This window comes from Eleutherodactylus coqui, chromosome 12 (assembly GCF_035609145.1).
Source record: "Eleutherodactylus coqui strain aEleCoq1 chromosome 12, aEleCoq1.hap1, whole genome shotgun sequence".
NCBI classification, from domain to species: domain Eukaryota; kingdom Metazoa; phylum Chordata; class Amphibia; order Anura; family Eleutherodactylidae; genus Eleutherodactylus; species Eleutherodactylus coqui.
In genome coordinates this window covers 89,863,421-89,881,582 of record NC_089848.1, presented here as the reverse complement: position 1 = coordinate 89,881,582, position 18,162 = coordinate 89,863,421, and the positions used below count along the sequence as shown (strand labels likewise).

Genomic DNA, 18,162 nt, shown 5'->3' with positions numbered 1-18,162 from the left:
CTGTGAAGTTGTTGCAGTAGGGGCCGTCAACACAGGAATAGGAGTACGATGTGGACACCAGGGTTACAAAAAAAAATATTTTTTATTTGGACAAACTTGGAGATGAAGTTAAGCATAGAAGCTCCTGTAATAGATAAGCAATATGCGGTTATTCCGAAATGTTAGACTATCTAACTGACTAACTAAGAGTATGCTAAACTCTACTGTGAGTGGGGTATCGTAACAATCTGTTATACATCACAAAGATCAGCAACACACTTTAACTATAGAACACGTGGCAGTACCACCAAATGTTTCAACCCAGCAATGGCGGTCACCCGCACACAATCCAAAAGTAACGCAACTGTTGTCCAATAACTTGTCCGCAACTGGCAGATGAATATGTGTTCCTCTCGTTTTGGCTTAGGCTCGCGTATTTTAACTAGCAGGCCTATGTTTAAGTCACTACTAGTTTGCACACATCTGGTCCTTTCCTGAGGGCCAACCTCACTTACGCATCTGCAGCATGTTTTGTACCGTAATGTAGGTATGCGTATTTAGAGGTTTGTTGAGGTTACCCCAATTCACAGAGCTGCAGGACGATGTGAATATTTTTTGTAGCCGTCTCTTTAGCTGTAGTCCCTGCAGCTTTTGGTCTCTCAGGCAGTTTGATTCTGGCACGTTATGGAGCTGCGCTTCTCAAACGCCAGCTGCCTTCTTTCTTGGTTAACTGTCCCTCTCTGACAGGCACAGATTCTCCATGGATCCCCAAGACGACTCCTTACTCTTTTTGGCAGCTCTCTCTTCCTGTAATGAAGTCTGCCTTAAGGCTGAGTACCACTGGAATTGCTCTCCAGCTTGCAGCTCTCTATGATCTCCAGTCCTTCAGATTTTCCAGCTGACCTCTGCAGCCAATGAGAAATCACATACAAAACTCCATAAATAAACAAACTGCAGTAATGTATTACAGCACTTGTGATTTTGTAGCGCTCCAAAGCCGCGCGACTTTATAGCTCCACCTGTAAGGGGAGAGGGGGGAGGGCGGCTTGAAGTATAAGCCCTACCCCAAAAATAAGCCTTAGCTAGAGTAAAAAATAAACAAAAAAAAACCATCACCTCAGAAGTGCTGTCCTCTCCGGCGCGGGTCTCCTCTTCACCTCCGCATTTGCCTTCAGTCTTATGCCAGACCATCCTGGATCGGAGGATCAAAATCCCCGCCTCCAGGAAGGGCTGGCTGTGATTGGCTGATCCAGGTTGCTTATGAACCAATCATTGCTGACACTCGATGAACCAATTACAGCCATTCATTCACTCATTGTTCAACGAACACTGGCTCTAATTGGCTGAGACATGGAGCTCGTCAACCAGTGGCTCATGAACAAATCTCCGCCTCCAGGAAGGGCTGGCTGTGATTGGCTGAGCCAGGGTGCTCATGAACCAATCAGGCCACTGTATTAGTAGTTGTTGAGATACTATTGTTTAGTTAGCGCTCTGATGGGTTTATTATTCTCATAGCACTAAGTGTATGTCCTGCCAGTGGCCAATGTGTTTGCACTGGATTTCCTTGTTACCGCTGAAAAGTCAAGCAAGTAAAGTTATTCGGACTTTTGCATGGACTGAGCGTGCTGCTGTGTCATCGCCGACCCCAACATCCCCATGCAGATATTGCCACAGTGTGACAGTGTGTGTATGTATATATTTATATGTGTGTGTGTATATATTTATATGTGTGTATGTATATATATATATATATATATATATATTTGTGTATGGGCATTAAATATTATATAGCGTCCGCATCCAAACGCTGCACAAGGGTAAAGGATGCTGCGTCTCATTAGGTATTCTCATCCGGTTTCGGACTGTGTGCCAGTTCATTGGGGGATGTCATTCTATCTTCCCGCTCTATTAGCTGGCTGACAAAGAAATAAGATTGCAATCAAACAAGTACGACTAGCTTTGAAAAACGGCTTCTCAGGCACCGCTGCTCAATTAGTCGCTGTTCAGCTTCTGAACGCGTTAAGGACGCACATGAATCACTTGTGTCTCCACCTACTGATTTTCCCACTAGCAACTCTTTGGGACTTTACATCATAATTTAGTGTGTCACTAGGCAACATGAAGTGCACAGCCGGGAGTTCTCTTCTTTTAGGCTTATCATTTAAAAAAAAAAAGAAACCCAAACTTTGTTTGATCGTAGAGTGATCCGCGGCAACCGCTAGTGGAAATTGCAGGCCACAGATGGTGTTAATACCACAGCTGCATACACATGTACAGGTTGCCTAGCATCGGGTCTCTTTTTATTTATTTATTTTTCTCCTTCTCTATATATTTGGGAGACTTTTTCCTTGTTACGTACACATATAACTAATGTTAACTTGACTTTTAACACTTTCTGGAAAGTTAACCCTTTGCAATCCAATTTTGGATTCAGGGTTTCCTAGGGGGTTTTCTCTTTCTGCCATTATACAATGGCGCCATCTGCTGGCTAGAGCCAGTACTGTAGTATGTGACATGGCGGAGAGGCCCCCCGACAACAAAGCAGCCGGCAATACATAGTGAGAATACCCTGCTGGATATCTTCTGACATTGGAGCTGCACAGGCTTCAATCAGAATGTAGGAAGAAGTCAGACAGTGGATTGGAACGGGTTAAAGGGGTTTTACCAGAATTGGAAGTTATCCCCTATACACAGGATATTGGATCACTTGCTGATGAGCGGGAGTCTCACTCCTGATACTCTCACCGATTCCCATGTACCCGTCTACCCGTTACTTCACCCCATACAGTGATGTCAGAATGAATGGAGCACTGGCTGAGCATGCACAGTCAGCTCTCCATTCATTTCGTGGGGCTAACGGAAATACACTTGCCCAAACACTTGCCGCTGAGCTATCGCCGTCAGTCTTATTGAAAATGAATGGAGCGGCAGCGCCCCTGCACGACCAAGGCTCTATTCAGTCTTCTCACTGTGCTCTGCAGTAAGGAGGATGGGGGTCACAGGTCCTCCATTCTTGGCATTGGTTGAGGTCCCAGCGGTCGGACCTCCACTGATAACCTTTGCTTGTGGTACAGCCTTAATAACTTCATTTCCAGTATTATAATATGTCTAGTTATCACGATGCACAAAATCATGGTTGAAGAAAGAAACCAATCCTTCAAGTCAAAGATTTAAATCTAATGTGTGGATCCAGAGGAAGCCAAAAACGTAATGAGGTGGAATCTGATTGCTCCATATTGGAAGTAACATTCCCTACCACCTGCAATTGCCATTACACTAATTCCCTGGATGTGTCCCATCTCCAGAATCTAGTGCCCATAGACATCCAGGCCCCTCTTGAATTAGGCATCACAACATCATGTGTCAGAGACTTCCATCGTATCACTACTTTTACAGTAAAGAATCCCTGTCTGCGATGATGATAAAACCTACTTTGCTGTAGATGTAGAGATGACCTCTTGTCATAGTTACAGGCTGAGGTTTGAAAGATCATTTGTGTCATCTCTGTACTACCCATTCATTTAGTTGTACCTTTTAGTTAGATCACCCCCAAGTTGTTTTTTTTTTCCCCAGATGGAATAACTTCCGGTTCAGTAATCTGTTTTGTCCAATCCACCTATTTCCTTAATTACCTTGGTCGCCCACTTCTGCACCCTCTCTAGTTCAGCTATGTCCTCCATATATCCCAGTACCCAAAACTGCACACAATATTCCATGTGTGGTCTGACTAGTGATTTACAGAAAGGCAAACCTATGTTCTTGTTATCTATACCTCTTCTGCTGAATCCCATGATTTTATTTGCCTTGGCAGCAGCTACCTGACACTGGTCATTAAGATTGAGTTTACTGTTCCTACAATATCTCCAAGTCTTTTTAATGGCAGTTTTAAACAGGGTTTTATTATTTAAAGGGGTTATTCCAAAATTAACTTTTATTACCTATCCATAGACTCACTGCTGAGACCCCTACTGATCCTGGAAACAAGTATCCTGTGTCCGTCTCTCCTCCTCACTGGAGATTGAATGGCGTGGCGGATGAGCATGCATGGTGCTGCTATATTCATTTCAATTGGGCTGATGGAAATAGCGGAGTACAAGCGCTCAACTTTCTATGGTAGCCTCATAGCAGATGAATGGAGTGGCACTGCACATGTGTGACCACGTCTTCATTCTGTCTACTCCTTACTATGGGGGTGTAGCGGATTCAGGCACTAGGTTGGAGCCTCAAGCGTAGCAGCCTCAGGTCTGGAGAGTAGCCTGGGATGAGCCAGGAGTCAGCAACGGGAGGTCTCATGTCACGGTACAAATGGAGGAAGCAGGGCGTTTTGTCAGAAGGGAAGCCAGAAATCTGTATCAGGAGATCTCGTGTTGCGGTACAGATGGAGGAGACAGGTAGCGTTGTCACAAGGGAAGCTGGAAGTCTGTATTAGGAGGTCTCAGTTTGAGAGCAGAGGAGTAGTAAGGAGTGAATCTTGATCAAGGCTTAGAGCACAATAATTACACGCTGGTAGTTTCAGGCTTTTATAGTGAACATGATTAGAGGTGGGGCCAGGACAGGTTGACAGGAAGTGGATTTAACCCTTTCCAATCCACTATCTGACGTCTAAAGACGTTCTGATTCAAGGCTGTACAGATCTGATGTCGGAAGACATCTAGCAGGGTATTCTTACTGTAGATTACTGGCCGCTCCGTTGTTGGGGGGACCTCTCCGGCATATCCCATACCGCAGTACTGGCTCTAGCCAGCAGATGGTGCCATTGTATAATGGCAGAAAGAAAAAGCCCCCTAGGAAACTCTGAATCCAAAATTGGATTGCAAAGGGTTAATGGGAGCAAGGACGATGCTAGGATCGGCAGAGGAGCTTGTCCAGCAAGCTGGATAGTTCACTGGCGAGAGAAACAGTCTGGAGCACAGGAGGAGGTCCCAGGTTTGAGTCCTGACAGCGGGTGCAGTGAGAAGGAGAGGGAGACATGGGATAGGTGATAAGTCAGTCTTGAGAATACTACTCTAATGCATAATTGTAGAGTTTGTTTCCTTGCCCCAAATAATATATATCTTACACTTATCCATGTTAAACTTCAACTGCATTTATGTGCCCAATCGAGTAATTGCTCAATCGAGTAATTGCTCTAAACGAGCACGTTCCCTCATCTCTAATCCCTACCCTTTGTTTTCTATCACGCAGCCAGTGTATTCCCTGTTAGACACATTTTCCCCAGTGCCAGCATCCTTCTATTATATGCCAACCTGTTATGCGGCACAGTATCAAGCACGTTTAATACACAGCGTCCACAGCCTTGCCCTCGGTCCGGCCTTCAACGTATCTCTCCATAGACGCTGATCGGATTAGTTTGACCAATGCCCCATAAACCCAGGCTGATATGGAGTTATACGTTTATATTTATTGAGATATTCTAGGATGCCATCTCTTGAGCTTTTCTCAAGCTTCGATTTTCTGTCCAGCTTCATCTCGTTTCTGCTGTCTATGCAGAAAACAGCTAAGGAATGGAAACTGGGGAGGAATTATAGGATTCCGTACGTGCGATGGAGATGTCTTGTTGTCTCTATCTCACACGGTTTCTGTCCCCGGCAGTCTTATTTTCTGGCATAGAAAAGCATTGAGGATGTTGTATTCTATCACTTTTGTATTTCCTTGGTATAATGCCGTTCTGCCTTCCTTTATTCTCCATAGACGCATCATTTCCAAGCTTCATTATTTCTGTTTGTTTGTGTCTTTTATTTTTACAGGAGGAGCAGCGAGAGCCCCGGGAACAGGCAACTGATCCTCTAGCCGAGCAAGAGCTCATCAACAGCATTGAAGAGATCTATTTTTCAAATGACTCTCTTGACATTGTGAAGTATGAGCTTGAGGTGAGCAACAGCTATATAATAAACATGGTCATATAGTTAACAGATATTCGCGTTCGTTAGATGATATTTTTACATAAACATTTCTGTTTTGTAAATGTCACCCTAAGGATACAACTACTACTTCATAAAACTTCAATATATGGAGAAAATAAAGCAAGTAGAAAAAGTCCCCCTCAACAATAATATAACTACTCTAATGCTGCTTCCTGTGTACAGGAATATAACTACTATAATACTGCCCCCTATGTACAAGAATATAACTACTATAATACTGCTCCCTATGTACAAAAATATAACTACTATAATACTGCCCCCTATGTAGAAGAATATAACTACTATAATACTGCCCCCTATGTACAAAAATATAACTACTATAATACTGCCCCCTATGTACAAAAATATAACTACTGTAATACTGGCTCCTATGTACAAGAATATAACTACTATAATACTGCCCCCTATGTACAAGCATATAACTACTATAATACTGCCTCCTATGTACAAGAATATAACTACTGTAATACTGCTCCCTATTTACAAGAATATAACTACTATAATGCTGCCCCCTATGTACAAAAATATAACTACTATAATACTGCTCCCTATGTACAAGAATATAACTACTGTAATACTGCCCCCTATGTACAAGAATATAACTATTATAATACTGTCTCCCATGTACAAGAATATAACTACTATAATACTGCCCCCTATGTACAAGAATATAACTACTATAATACTGCCTCCTATGTACAAGCATATAACTACTATAATACTGCCTCCTATGTACAAGAATATAACTACTATAATACTGGCCCGTATGTACAAGAATATAACTACTATAATACTGCCCCGTATGCACAAGAATATAACTACTATAATACTGCCTCCTATGTACAAGAATATAACTACTATAATACTGCCCCGTATGCACAAGAATATAACTACTATAATACTGCCTCCTATGTACAAGAATATAACTACTGTAATACTGCTCCTGTGTACAAGAAGATAACTACTATAATACTGCCTCCTATGTACAAGAAGATAACTACTATAATACTGCCCCCTATGTACAAGCATATAACTACTATAATACTGCCTCCTATGTACAAGAATATAACTACTGTAATACTGCTCCTGTGTACAAGAAGATAACTACTATAATACTGCCCCATATGCACAAGAATATAACTACTATAATACTGCCCCCTATGCACAAGAATATAACTACTATAATACTGCTCCTGTGTACAAGAATATAACTACTATAATACTGCCCCCTATGTACAAGCTGCTCCTCCACTTTATTGTCTGGCTGACTACATATCTCCAGGGCTTACGGCCATTGCGCCTGCCCTATGGCGATTGTGCCTGCCTTATGGCGATCGTGCCTATGGCGACCGTGTCTGCTTTGCAGACCTTCAGGTATTGTATTTTTGGCTTTTTCTGTGAATAATGTCTTTGTTTTTTTCCCCTCACCTCTGTGATTTTATGTACAAGGATATAACTACTATAATACTGCCCCCTATGTACAAGGATATAACTACTATAATACTGCCCCCTATGTACAAGAATATAACTACTATAATACTGCCCCTTATGTACAAGAATATAACTACTATAATACTGCCTCCTATGTACAAGAATATAACTACTATAATACTGCCTCCTATGTACAAGAATATAACTACTATAATACTGCCTCCTATGTGCAAGAATATAACTACTATAATACTGCCTCCTATGTACAAGGATATAACTACTATAATACTGCCTCCTATGTACAAAAATGTAACTACTATAATACTGCCCCCTATGTACAAGAATATAACTACTATAATACTGCCCCTATGTACAAGAATATAACTACTATAATACTGCCCCTATATACAAGAATATAACTACTAATACTGCATCCTATTTACAAGAGCATAACTACTATAATAATGCCTCCTATGTACAAAAATATAGCTACTATATTACTGCCCCCTATGTACAAGAATATAACTACTATAATACTGCCCCCTATATACAAGAATATAACTACTAATACTGCATCCTATGTACAAGAACATAACTACTATAATAATGCCTCCTATGTACAAGAATATAGCTACTATAATACTGCTCCTATGTACAAGAATATAATTACTATAATACTGCCTCCTATGTACAAGAATATAACTACTATAATACTGCCTCCGATGTACAAGAATATAACTACTATAATACTGCCCCCTGTGTACAAGAATATAACTACTATAGTACTACCCCCTATGTACATGAATATAACTACTATAATACTGCCCCCTGTGTACAGGAATATAAATACTATAATACTGCACCCTATGTACAAGAATATAACTCCTATTATATTGCTCCTATGTACAAATATATAACTACTATAATATTGCCCCCTATGTACAAGAATATAACTACTATAATACTGCTCTCTCTGTACAAGAATATAACTACTATAATACTGGCTCCTATGTACAAGAATATAACTACTATAATACTGCCCCTATGTTCAAGAATATAACTACTATAATATTGCCTCCTATGTACAAGAATATAACTACTATAATACTGCTCCCTATGTACAAGAATATAACTACTATAATACTGGCTCCTATGTACAAGAATATAACTACTATAATACTGCCCCCTATGTATAAGAATATAACTACTATAATACTGCCCCCTATGTACAAGAATATAACTACTATAATACTGCCCCCTATGTACAAGAATATAACTACTATAATACTGCCCCTATGCACAAGAATATAGCTACTATAATACTGCTCTCTATGTACAAGAATATAACTACTATAATACTGCTCCTATGTACAAGAATATAACTACTATAATACTGCCCCCGTATGTACAAGAATCTAACTACTATAATACTGCTCCTATGTACAAGAATATAACTACTATAATACTACCCCCTATGTACAAGCATATAACTACTATAATACTGCTCCTATGTACAAGAATATAACTACTGTAATACTGCCCCCTATGTGCAGGAATATAACTACTACAATACTGTCCCCTATGTACAAGAATATAACTACTGTAATACTGCTCTCTATGTACAAGAATATAACTACTATAATACTGGCTCCTATGTACAAGAATATAACTACTATAATACTGCCCCTATGCACAAGAATATAACTACTATAATACTGCCCACCTATGTACAAGAATATAACTACTATAATACTGCCCCCCTATGTACAAGAATATAACTACTATAATACTGCCCCCTATATACAAGAATATAACTACTACAATACTACCTCCTATGTACAAGAATATAACTACTGTAATACTGCCCCCTATGTACAAGAATATAACTAGTATAATACTGCCCCTATGTACAAGAATATAACTACTATAATACTGCCCCCTATATACAAGAATATAACTACTACAATACTACCTCCTATGTACAAGAATATAACTACTGTAATACTACCTCCTATGTACAAGAATATAACTACTATAATACTGCCCCTATGTACAAGAATATAACTACTATAATACTGCTCCCTATATACAAGAATATAACTACTACAATACTACCTCCTATGTACAAGAATATAACTACTATAATACTGCCCACCTATGTACAAGAATATAACTACTATAATACTGCCCCCTATGTACAAGAATATAACTACTATAATACTGCCTCCTATGTACAAGAATATAACTACTATAATACTGCCCTCTATGTACAAGAATATAACTACTATAATACTGCTCCCTATGTACAAGAATATAACTACTATAATACTGACCCCTATGTACAAGAATATAACTACTATAATACTGCCCCCTATGTACAAGAATATAACTACTATAATACTGTCTCCTATGTACAAGAATATAACTACTATAATACTGCCTTCTATGTACAAGGAATATAACTATTATATTGCTACCTGTGCATATTCACAGCAGTGTCCCCCGTAGACAAATATACTTCGATATATATAACGTTTTGTGTTGGATCTGAGTGCTGTATTTTTGTAATGTTCTTGATATTCTGAAGTTTGTCCCTGATTAATATGATTTTGGATTATTATGGTGTTGCTTGTGTCTCTCTCTGCAGAAGTTGCCCCCAGTTCTGACACTGCATGAGATTGAGGAATACAGAGAGAAGTTGAAGAGGCAGCAGGCTGCAGTAAGTGCGGTGTTTCCTTGTATGTATTCATTTTGTGTTACACGGCTCTCCAGTTAGAATTGAGCTATTATTAGGCAGGCTATAATCCTGCCGTGCTTTATACACTGGGGAGAGACGATGGCACAGAGTATGCAGCTTTATCAATGTAGAGCTGTGGGGGCATCAGTGGCGGAGCACTCCATAAAGCCCACCTGGACTTTACAGTTCTTAATGGATATCCAGAAATTTACATGTCAAACGATATCCCAATCTCTGAGCCCAGGAGATGCTGCGGAACAGGAAAGCACTGAGCTTACCTTCCACTAACTAATACTGTGTCAGACGGAGAAAGGGAGACAAACCTTGAGATACAATCAAATCTTCAGCTTCAGAAATGCATTTAAGGATTCTGTTTCTTTACATTTTGAACCTTTTGGCGTATATGCAAATAAGGGAGATGGAACAATACCTCCACAGCGCCGCCTATTTGAAGGCAGCATTCCTTCAGATCAATGTTAGACTCTTTATTCAAGCCTTGTAACAATGACTGGGAATTGAAAGCACAGCCAGAATACTATGCACAGACAGCTATTTCGGGGTGTTTGCCCCTCACCAGTGTGTAGTAGGTTTCTGGCTTTGCTAGAGAGAGGCCTGGGACTTAGGTCAGACACGCTATCTTTTTCCCCTTTTTCTCCTGCAGCACCACTTCCCCCTACCCCAGTGCACCACATGAGTGCTGCAAGTTTTTCTTTTTAATCAGGTTTTTAGTTAATTTTTCCTTTTTATGACCAGAGCACTTTGAGACAACTTGTGATATGATAGCCAATGTGATAACTATTAAAGTGCTTTATTTACCTAGAATTATAGGGTAATGTAGTAAATTGTGGCTGTATCTCACAACCAGCAGCACACGCTTTGCCGCACAATCAATCCAAAAATAATAGCTCAGCAAGCAAAGCTTCCTTAAAAAAACCTTTTCTATATTTTATTCATTACAATTAGGAAGATGTTACAATACAACAGAGATGAGTCTCCAATGTGCAGCAGACAGGCAGAAGGAGGGCCTACAACTAGAGATGAGCGAGCGTACTCGGAAAGGCAAACTACTCGAGCGAGTAGTGGCTTATGCGAGTACCTGCCCGCTCGTTTCTAAAGATTCGGGTGCCAGCAGGGGTCAGGGAGCGGTGGGGAGGAACGGGGGGGGGGGGGGGGAGATCTCTCACTCTCTCCCCTTGCCCCCCCCCCCTGCTCATTCCCGCAACTCGCCGTTCTCCTTTGCCGGCACCCGAATCTTTAGAGACGAGCGGGACGGTACTCGCCTAAGGCACTACTTGCTCGAGTAGTTTGCCTTAGCGAGTACGCTCGCTCATCTCTACCTACAACATATCTAGTCCATAGAATTAAATATATGCTTAAAAAATGCATGTATGCAAAATTATATATCAACAAACATTTAATCGTATAAAATGAAACCTCAAGCATTACAAGGCATTGAATCTATACATATAAGCAGCAGAACGTATTGCATAAAGCCCACCTTACCATCTGCCCCCCCGACATGTGTTTTGCCCCAAGCTTCCTTGGGGTACCGTATTGTTACAATTATAGTGGACGTTCATGCATGAAAGATTTTATGACTGCTTTTGGTATAAAAGGTCACACATTTTTGGAAGTTGAGCAAAAATGTTTCTTTTTGCTGTTGCGCCCCTGTCCACTAATTTTTAGAAAAGGCAGCATGGCTTGTCAGGAAGGGGCATGGCCACCATGGACCAACAGATTAATGTATAATTTGGCAACAGAAATTAGGGTGAATTATATCCGAAATGAATGCCAGGTCGGATCTGATGTACATTTCTTTAGAACATTTTTATCTTGTACAGGACAACTCGGAAAGATTGAAAACTATTACATACAGCGTATATAAACTGTTAGAAATCGTAATGGCAATTACAGAGTCATTTCAAGATATTATCTAAGTTGCAAATTTTTTTTCCTTTTTAAGAGTTCCTTCCCACGGACGGATTTCCGACGCGTATTACGCGGCGGAAATCCACTGCATTGCATTGCCTGGAATTCCGCACCGTAAAATCACCCGTCCTCACCCACGGCATGCTCTATTTGCTGCGGGTGTCCGCGCAGACGGCTTCCATTGCAGTCAATGGAAGCCGTCCATCACGCTATCTTCTGCTGTAGCACAGCGGAAGATAGCGTAAAACCACTTCCCCGCCTACCGCCAGCCATGTCATATGACGCAGCTGCCGCGTCATGTGACGCTGTTGGCGTGTCATATGATGCGGCCGGCGCATCATATGATGCTGTGGCGCATCACGCACTCTATTGCGCATGCGCGACAAAGCGTCACGCAGGACGTGGAACGCCAGATCTGGAGGTAAGTATTGGGGTCTCTGGGGGGGGCGCCGTGACTTCCGTGAATTCCGTGACGGAGCCCGTCACTGCCGTGTGAAGCCGGCCTAATGCAATACAAACCACACACCACAAAACTCCACATAAAACAATAATAACCAAAATTTGCTCTTTGTGCATCTATTTAGCATACCTTGAAAGCCAAGTATTCCACATTTCTTGATATTTCAAAAAATTATCACAGCGGATTGCCATCCGTTTCTCCATGGATGCATGTGATATCGGCAAGTTACAGAGACCTTCTATTCTCGGAGGCATCGTATTTTTACACTGTTTGGCTATTGAAAGGACGCAGCCATAAAAATCTGACCTATCCTCTTTCTAAGCGCGCCAGGTATCCCTTCCATGTGTAAATGAAGAAGAGCAGACTCAGGCCATCTATCAGTGTAAAGGTTTCAGATATTTGGGATCATGAGAAATACTTCCTTCCAGTATGTTGTTAAGCACGGACAGTCGTAAAAGATATGAAGCCGAAATCCCTTATGGCCACAATTCCTCCAGCAATCGTCATCCTTGCACAAACCCCTATTCTTAAGAGCGACTGGAGTCAAATACCAGTGCGTAACAACTTTAATGTAAACCTCAAGTATTCCTGAGCCTCTAGTTGCTTTAGGTGCAAATTTAAATGCCGCCTCCCAGGTTTTGTTGTTAAAAACTGCCTTTCATCGTCAAAAAATGAAGAAAGCATATACGGGATGGGAGGGAATTGGCCAAGCAGCACATGTGAAAAAGACTTGGGTATACTAATGCTCCAAGGGCATTCAATGTGTCAAGTGGCGGTGGACTTCTCATCATCAGTCAAATGACATCACCGATTAATAGGGATTAGTGAGAACCGCCCACTTGACACATTCAAAGCACTGGAAGCTAAATCTAAGACTAGCCAGAATAGCGGAATATGGGTGAATGTTAAAAAAAAAAAAGGGTGCTAGTGACCATGGAGCAGCGGCTGTAAAGCTATGTAGCTGGCACCATTGATGTGAGGATGTGACAAGTCCTCTTTAAGTATAGGTAATCTAGACTGTTGCATGTCTCTGATCCCTTTTTTCCTGAGCGGTACCCCTAGTAATCTGGTTGCAGTGCTGGGTACATTATGAAGGGTATGAATTGGTCATGACCGTTCTGGATATTAGAATGAAGTGTCTTATAATGTGATGTGACACTTACATGAGATTAAGCTTTGAAAGCTTGAGAGAATGGATCAGAAAGCGGCGATGTCTCTTTAAGAATGTCATTTATAATGCAAACCTGCCAATAAATATCATTGTCTCCATTGTGAGTCTATTCCCTGCGAGATCCAAAAGGAAAGCTTTCTGCAATTATTCCCCTTATTGGATTCCAGAGCTGCGCTGCTTTCCTTCTAAATGGTTTTCCTTATTTCTGCAAAGTCAATAAGTTGCGTCTTGTGTTTTAGGAAGACGACGACACATGTAGATTGGAAACGCGCTGCCAGGCTGTGACCTTTTACTAAATTGAATTAGATCATAACTCCATACTTGTGGTTTTGCTTTTGCGCTGCCTTCCCTTTGTACAGGACCTTGATCGTTCTGCTGCCACTAACATGACATTAGTCTCATATATTTTTTTTATATTTATGGTAGTTTTTTTGTAATTTTATGTATCAATATGTTTGTTATAGCTTTACACTATGAGAAATAGCTGCAAAAAAATGCAGGGAAACCACTTTAGTTTTGGCATGTAAATTTTTGAAGACCAGAGCACTGGCTCTGATTGGCTGAGGGCGCTCAACCAGTTAGAGGCAGCGCTTCCCGGAGGCGGGGATTTACAAATACTGCATTACTTCTGAATTGCAGTATACTGTACTTTCCTTTGCTGTCTATAAAGCCCTACACTCGGCTCCTGGTTGCAATGGCAATCCATCAGCACCCCATGATCGCATTATGGAAGGATGGGTTTGTTGATGGGGTGATAGGGGACCCACCCTACGGTAACCACTTGGATGCTGACATCACCAGTAACCGCAGCATCTAAGTGGGTATATGGCTGCAGTCTGAGTTATGTCCCTTATTTAGTCTGGAAGGGCTTAAAGGGGTTGTGTGGCAATAGACCATCAATGTGTAATCCTTTGACAACCAACCTATAGAACTCTGCTGGTCATCAGAACAAAGGTTCACAGTTTTCCTTTGGTCTGCTCATTAGTGGGAGTCCTCAGGGTCAGGTCCTCGCCAAAAACAGTGTGCTTGATGACGACCAGGCATGCAAAATGTTTTGTACTCTACTAGACTGCAGGGCAGCAATAAATGGTGGACATAGTGGTATCAAGATGTTTGAGTTAATTTCGTTTTTGCCACTCCAGTGATTAACATGGGACTTAATAGTGGGATTTGGGAAATGGAGGGGTAAGTTTGGTGTAAAAGAGTGTAGAAAAACTGACATCTACCTTGTAAGTGGGGAGAGTTTTAGTTTCTTACCACGCAGGTCACAGGTTGTAAGATAAAAAGGGCAAATCTAGATCACTAACCCTATATTGAACCATTCCCTTAGGATTTGGGACTCCATAAAATATTCAGGAAAACTGATCTCCCACCACTTACCCCTTCTGCCATTCTAAAGAAGCCCGCTGCCCATTCATTTCAATGGGCGACGCAGGGCTGAAAACGGCCAAAAATAGAACTTGCATCGCTGTCAAAGTGCAGCGTTGGGAGGCGCTGCGTTTTCAGTTCTGTCTGAGCAGCCCCATTAAAATGAATTGGAGCGTTGTACAGCGTTTAGCGCTGGGCTGTAAAGGCAGCGCTAAACGCTGTATAAAACGCCCTGTGTGAGGGAGGCCTAAGGAACCACAGTATAGGCAGGGTGAAGACAAGGTACAATAATAGCGGGAACCACTCGGCATGGTTCTTTTTCTCTTCCTTAATCCCGCGATTATGAACTACAGTGTTCTGATACAATGTAACTGTAATGTATCTTATTCTACCTTTGTTTTACTTATGTAATTTCTAAAACTCAATAAAAGGTATTGTTGAAAAAAAAGGGACAAATTTAGTTCCTTCCTTCGATTTTATGAAGAAACCAAAAGTAAAATGTAGCTTATATTTGTCATCCGGCGCCAACAATATTATTTGTTTAACTGAATATTTCTAATCTGTATTTCATGTTCAAATTGTTTTAGGTTTCCAGAAAAGTAGCAGATCTCATTTTAGAAAAGCAGCCCTCCTATGTGAAGGTAAGACCCCCCCCCCCCCCCCCCACGTCTGCTGTTCTATTACTGGTACTTTAATTTAGAAAGATGATACATGTGCATTTGTCATTAGCTTGTGGCTTGTGTTCTAGATGTGCTGCCTTATATTGTCTGTTTTACCAGCCTGTAGTATTATGTTCTTTGTATTAAAACGAGCTTGTTAGTATTTCTTCTATTCCTCATGACACCACACGGGAGAGCCGACAGCTCCTCTATATACTACACCACAAAGAAGAGCTGACAGCCCCTCTATATACTACACCACAAAGAAGAGCCGACAGCTCCTCTATATACTACACCACACTGGAGAGCCGACAGCCCCTCTATATACTACACCATACTGGAGAGCCGACAGCTCCTCTATATACTACACCACACTGAAGAGCCGACAGCTCCTCTATATACTACACCACACTGGAGAGCCGACAGCTCCTCTATATACTACACCACACTGGAGAGCCGACAGCTCCTCTATATACTACACCACACTGGAGAGCCGACAGCTCCTCTATATACTACACCACACGGGAGAGCCAACAGCTCTTCTATATACTACACCACACAGGAGAGCCGATAGCTCCTCTATATACTACACCACACGGGAGAGCCAACAGCTCCTCTATATACTACACCCTACGAGAGCCGACAACTCCTCTATATACTACACCACACTGGAGAGCCGACAGCTCCTCTATATACTACACCACACTGGAGAGCCGACAGCCCCTCTATATACTACACCATACTGGAGAGCCGACAGCTCCTCTATATACTACACCACACTGAAGAGCCGACAGCTCCTCTATATACTACACCACACTGGAGAGCCGACAGCTCCTCTATATACTACACCACACTGGAGAGCCGACAGCTCCTCTATATACTACACCACACTGGAGAGCCGACAGCTCCTCTATATACTACACCACACGGGAGAGCCAACAGCTCTTCTATATACTACACCACACAGGAGAGCCGATAGCTCCTCTATATACTACACCACACGGGAGAGCCAACAGCTCCTCTATATACTACACCCTACGAGAGCCGACAACTCCTCTATATACTACACCCCGCGGCAGAGCCGACAGTTCCTCTATATACTACACCACACAGTAGAGCCGACAGCTCCTCTATATACTACACCACACAGTAGAGCCGACAGCTCCTCTATATACTACACCACACTGGAGAGCCGACAGCTCCTCTATATACTACACCCCACTGGAGAGCCGACAGCTCCTCTATATACTACACCACACTGGAGAGCCGACAGCTCCTCTATATACTACACCACACTGGAGAGCCGACAGCTCCTCTATATACTACACCACACTGGAGAGCCGACAGCTCCTCTATATACTACACCACACTGAAGAGCCGACAGCTCCTCTATATACTACACCCCACGGGAGAGCCGACAGCTCCTCTATATACTACACCACACTGAAGAGCCGACAGCTCCTCTATACTACACCACAAAGAAGAGCTGACAGCCCCTCTATATACTACACCATACTGGAGAGCCGACAGCTCCTCTATATACTACACCACACTGAAGAGCCGACAGCTCCTCTATATACTTCACCACTCTGAAGAGCCAACAGCTCCTCTATATACTACACCACAAAGAAGAGCTGACAGCTCCTCTATATACTACACCACAAAGAAGAGCTGACAGCCCCTCTATATACTACACCACACGGGAGAGCCGACAGCTCCTCTATATACTACACCACATTGGAGAGCCGACAGCACCTCTATATACTACACCACACAGGAGAGCTGACAGCCCCTCTATATACTACACCACACAGGAGAGCTGACAGCCCCTCTATATACTACACCACAAAGAAGAGCTGACAGCCCCTCTATATACTACACCACTGGAGAGCCGACAGCTCCTCTATATACTACACCACACTGGAGAGCCGACAGCTCCTTTATATACTTCACCACACTGGAGAGCCGACAGCTCCTCTATATACTACACCACACTGGAGAGCCGACAGCTCCTCTATATACCACACCACACTGGAGAGCCAACAGCTCCTCTATATACTACACCACACTGGAGAGCTGACAGCTCCTCTATATACTACACCACACGGGAGAGCTGACAGCTCCTCTATATACTACACCACACAGGAGAGCCGACAGCTCCTCTATATACTACAACACACGGGAGAACCGACCGCTCCTCTATAAACTACACCCCACGGGAGAGCCGACAACTCCTCTATATACCACACCACACAGGAGAGCCGACAGCTCCTCTATATACTACACCACACGGGAGAGCCGACAGCTCCTCTATATACTTCAACACACAGGAGAGCCGACAGCTCCTCTATATACTACAACACACAGGAGAGCCGACAGCTCCTCTATATACTACACCACACGGGAGAGCCGACAGCTCCTCTATATACTTCACCACACTGGAGAGCCGACAGCTCCTCTATATACTACACCACACGGGAGAGCCGACAGCTCCTCTATATACT

The 18,162-nt window shown here is 42.3% G+C and overlaps 1 protein-coding gene across 2 annotated transcripts in view; it reads left to right on the top strand.

Moving 5' to 3' along the window:
- VPS50 (VPS50 subunit of EARP/GARPII complex) overlaps window positions 1–18,162 on the top strand; it is a 185,871-nt gene that overhangs the window by 27,133 nt on the left and 140,576 nt on the right. For both annotated transcript variants that reach the window (XM_066585550.1, XM_066585549.1), the window contains exons 3-5: window positions 5,727–5,849; window positions 9,982–10,053; window positions 15,587–15,640. In XM_066585550.1, coding sequence (XP_066441647.1) covers window positions 5,727–5,849; window positions 9,982–10,053; window positions 15,587–15,640 — 249 coding nt within the window. The remainder of the gene's footprint in view (window positions 1–5,726; window positions 5,850–9,981; window positions 10,054–15,586; window positions 15,641–18,162) is intronic.